The following is a 4,098-nucleotide window of genomic DNA, read 5'->3' as shown; positions in this document are numbered from 1 at the left end:
AAAAAAAAAAAAAAAAGCCAGGCAGGCAGGGCACTGTGGCTTATGCCTGTAATCCCAGCACTTAGGAGGCCAATGTGGATGGGTCGCCTGAGGTCAGGAGTTTGAGACTAGCCTGGCAAACATGGTGAAACTTCATCTCTACTGAAAATACAAAAATTAGCTGGGTGTGGTGGTAGGTGCCTGTAATCCCAGGTATTTGAGATGCTGAGGCAGGAGAGTCATTGCTTGAACTTGGGAGATGGAGGTTACAGTGAGCCAAGATCATGCCATTACACTTCAGCCTGGGTGACAAGAGCAAAACTTGGTCTCAAAAAAAAATTAGCCAGGCATTCATGATGCATGCCTGTAGTCCCAGCTACTAGGGAGGCTGAGGCAGGAGAATCACTTGAACTCGGGAGGCAGAGGTTGCAGTGAGCTGAGATTGCACCACTGTACTCCAGCCTGGGCCACTGAGTGAGACTCCATCTCAAAAAAAAAAAAGTTTTAGAACTGTAATGTTTTATTTTTCCAAGGGAAAATTTGCCCAAAGTGGGTACTATAAAAACTCCTATGGCCGGCGGTGGTTGCAGTGAGCCTACATCGCGCTACTGCATGCCAGCCTGGGTGACAAGAGCAAAACTCTATCTCAAAAAAAACTCCTATGGTCTTTCTGTTTTTGCAGTGCAAACCAAAAATACTATTCCTTTTCCTTTCTTTTGGTATTAACCTTTTAAGACCATATAAGACCATATTTTAGTAAATTATGAGTTATTTACATATTTTTCTTTATGCGTCATGCTTCAGTAGGACTACTGATTTTTTGGGGAGTTTTTTATTTGTTTGTTTTTTGAGATGGAGTTTTGCTTTTGTTACCCAGTCTGAAGCGCAATGGCACGATCTCGGCTCACTGCAACCTTCACCTCCTGCGTTCAAGTGATTCTCCTGCCTCAGCCTCCTGAGCAGCTGGGATTACAGGCATATGCCACCATGCCCGACTAAGTGTTTTCAGTAGAGACGGGGTTTCTCCATGTTGGTCAGGCTGGTCTCAAACTCCCGACCTCAGGTGATCTGCCAGCCTTGGCTTTCCAAAGTTGTGGGGATTATAGGTCTGAGCCACCACATCTGACCGGACTATTGATATTTTTGTTCATCAATTTCATTGATGTATAATTACTTTAATAGAATTTTGAATTCTGACAAATATGTATGTCTTTATAACCAGCACCCTGATCAAGATTTCTGTAATTCTCAAAATATATATCCCATAAATATATATACCTACTGTGTACCCACAAAAGTAAAAAAATTAAAAAAAGATTTCTGTAACTTTGCCCCCTTTTGCAGCTACCTCCCACCTATAGCCTTAGGCAACCATGTATTTGCTTTCTCTGACTACAGAGGACATTACTCTCTTTAGCAAACTTTTCTTATAAAGGGCCAGATGGAATCATTTCATGTATACTCTTGTGTCAGGCTTCTCTTGCTCAGTATAATGCATTTCAGTTTATCTTCAGTTGTGTGTGTTGTCAGTAGTTCATCCCTTTTATTATACTAAATATTTCAGATAACTGGAATCATACCATAGTTGTCCTTTTGTGACTGCCATCTTTCACTTAGCATGATGTTTTCAAGGTTCATCCATGTTACAGCATGTGTCAGTGCTTCATCCCTTTTTGTGGTTGAATTATATCCCATTGGTATAATTTGGTTTATTCATCTATCAGTTAATGGACATTTGGGTTGTTTCTACATTTTGACTGTTATGAATAATGCTGCAAAAAACGTGTACATGTTTTTATATAACGTGTTTTCTGTTTTCTTGAGTGTATTTTATATGCATATATATATATATATATATATATATATATATACACACACACACCTAAAAATGGAAATGGTGGGTCATATGGTAATTCTGTGTGTAGCTTTTGAGGAACTGCCAAGTTTTTTCTCACAAGGCTATACCCTTTTATATTCCCACCAGCGATGTACGAGGGCTCCAGTTTCTCAGCATCTCACCAAACACTTGTTATAACCATGCCAGTGGGGTGCAAAAGGACTATTGCTTTTTGCTAATGTTTATGAATAAAAGATATAGTTCAGTATTGATAGAATATTTCCACAGAATTGGTGGGGAAATCAGTGGATTTCAATATCAGTTTATATGTTCTAGGAGGATGGACTCAGACAAGTGCTGGAGGAGATGAAAGCTTTGTATGAACAAAACCAGTCTGATGTGTAAGTTTCATAAGATTGACATTCTAAAACAATTTAATGATTAAGATGTTGAAATCAGATAACCTTGCATTAGTTTTTGGATGTGATTTTTAAAAATTATCTGCTCTAGCTGTACAAATTAGCAAAAGTCTGAAGGGATTTGTTGTATGGCCAATAGGATCTGAAAGAAATTAGAGTAGACCTGAAATAAATGACATACCTTAAAATAAAAAGTAAAAACAGGCCAGACATGGTGGCTCATGGCTATAAATCCCAGTGCTTTGGGAGGCCAAGGCAAAAGGATCACTTGAAGCCAGGAGTTTGAGACCAGCCTAGACATATAGCAGGACCTGTCTCTATTAAAAAAAAAAAATTATCCATGTGGGATGGCACACATCTGCATTCTCAGCTATTCAGCAGGCTAAGGTGGCAGGCTTGCTTGAGTGCAGGGGTTCGAGGTTGCCATGAACCGTGATCGTGCTACTGCGCCCTAGCCTAGGTGACAGAATGAGATCTCACCTCTAAAAATAATGAAAACAAAAACCTAAAAAGTGAAATACATGGTTCCCATTGTTTATATTTTTATCAATAGATGCCTTAGTGAGTTTATTAAAGGGAGAATAGGCAGTTTATAAATGTATATAAATAGGAGCAGCAGTGATTTCAGATAGTTTGAATGGAGCTCACTGAGAAGTAGGGCTACCGTGGCTGGGCGCAGTGGCTTATGACTGTAATCCCAGCACTTTGGGAGGCTGAGGTGGGTGGATCACCTGATGTTGGGAGTTTGAGACCATGCTGACCAACATGGAGAAACCTCGTCTCTACTGAAAATACAAAATTAGCTAGGCATGGTGGTATATGCCTGTAATCCCAGCTACTTGGGAGGCTGAGGCAGGAGAATTGCTGGAACCTGGGAGGTGGAGGTTGCGGTGAGCTGAGATCACACCATTACACTCCAGCCTGGGCAACAAGAGCGAAACTCTGTCTTAAAAAAAAAAAAAAAAAGAACTAGGGCTACAAAAGACTTCGGTGGAGTGGGTCCAGAGAGGTGACTAGATTTATTGACTCTTCAGAACTTAGCATGGTAGCTGGCACAGTGGAGAATTTGAGCTGTATGGCAAACTTCATTTGTTCCTCTGACACCAAAGGTAGTCAAGTACTGGATCAAAATTGAGGTATGAAGGTCTGAACTTAGAAGTCTGTCTGTGACATGAGGTTTCTTCTTTGGCCTTGTTAGCTACAGTGTTTTTATCAGTTACTTGATTTTAGAAATCAGTGCTATGCTGGTAAGATCTGTGGGGAACATAAAATGATAGGAGCATTTTCCAACTCCTGTGTTTATGGAGCGATACAGAAAAATCTTTACAGGTGGACTTAGAAACTGGAACCTCAACAGATTTGCAGTAAATATAAGGCAAATGTAAAGTCCCGAGCTCAAGTCCCTAAGTCATTCATTGATTTACTCAACAAATATGTACCAAACAAATAAGTATTCATAAATGGCTCTGGTATTTCAGTGGTAAACAACAGTTAAGATGCCTGTCCCTGGCCCTTACCGTCTAGTGTGGAAGACAGATATGAAATATAAATATGCCAAATTGGGATTCATGCTGTGAAGGAAATCAGAAGAGTGCAAGGAGAAAGAAAAATAAATAGAAGGTCTAATTTAAATTGATGAATCAGGGAACTTCACTCCAAGGAGGAGACATTTCAGCTGAGGCCTGCGGGAGAGGCAGGTCTTAGCGAGGCAGTAATTGTGGGCAGAGAGCATTCTAGGTGGAGGGAACAACCTATGCAAAAGGCCCTGAGTCATGGAAGAGAATAGGGTACTTGGGAAACTGACACTTATTCTTTCTTTTTTTTTTTTGAGATGGAGTTTTGCTCTATTGCCCAGGCTGCAGT

General features: G+C 40.3%; 1 protein-coding gene across 1 annotated transcript in view; it reads left to right on the top strand.

The window, feature by feature from the left end:
• The window catches only part of GINS1 (GINS complex subunit 1), a 40,977-nt gene that overhangs the window by 4,397 nt on the left and 32,482 nt on the right, over positions 1-4,098 (top strand). The window contains exon 2 of the mRNA XM_017541434.2: positions 2,153-2,217. Within this exon, the coding sequence (XP_017396923.1) occupies positions 2,153-2,217 (65 nt within the window). The remainder of the gene's footprint in view (positions 1-2,152; positions 2,218-4,098) is intronic.

This window comes from Cebus imitator, unplaced genomic scaffold (genome assembly GCF_001604975.1).
Source record: "Cebus imitator isolate Cc_AM_T3 unplaced genomic scaffold, Cebus_imitator-1.0 Scaffold134, whole genome shotgun sequence".
In the NCBI taxonomy this organism is placed as follows: domain Eukaryota; kingdom Metazoa; phylum Chordata; class Mammalia; order Primates; family Cebidae; genus Cebus; species Cebus imitator.
The sequence above is the reverse complement of the archived record's forward strand: the minus strand, read 5'-3'. Positions and strand labels throughout refer to the sequence as shown.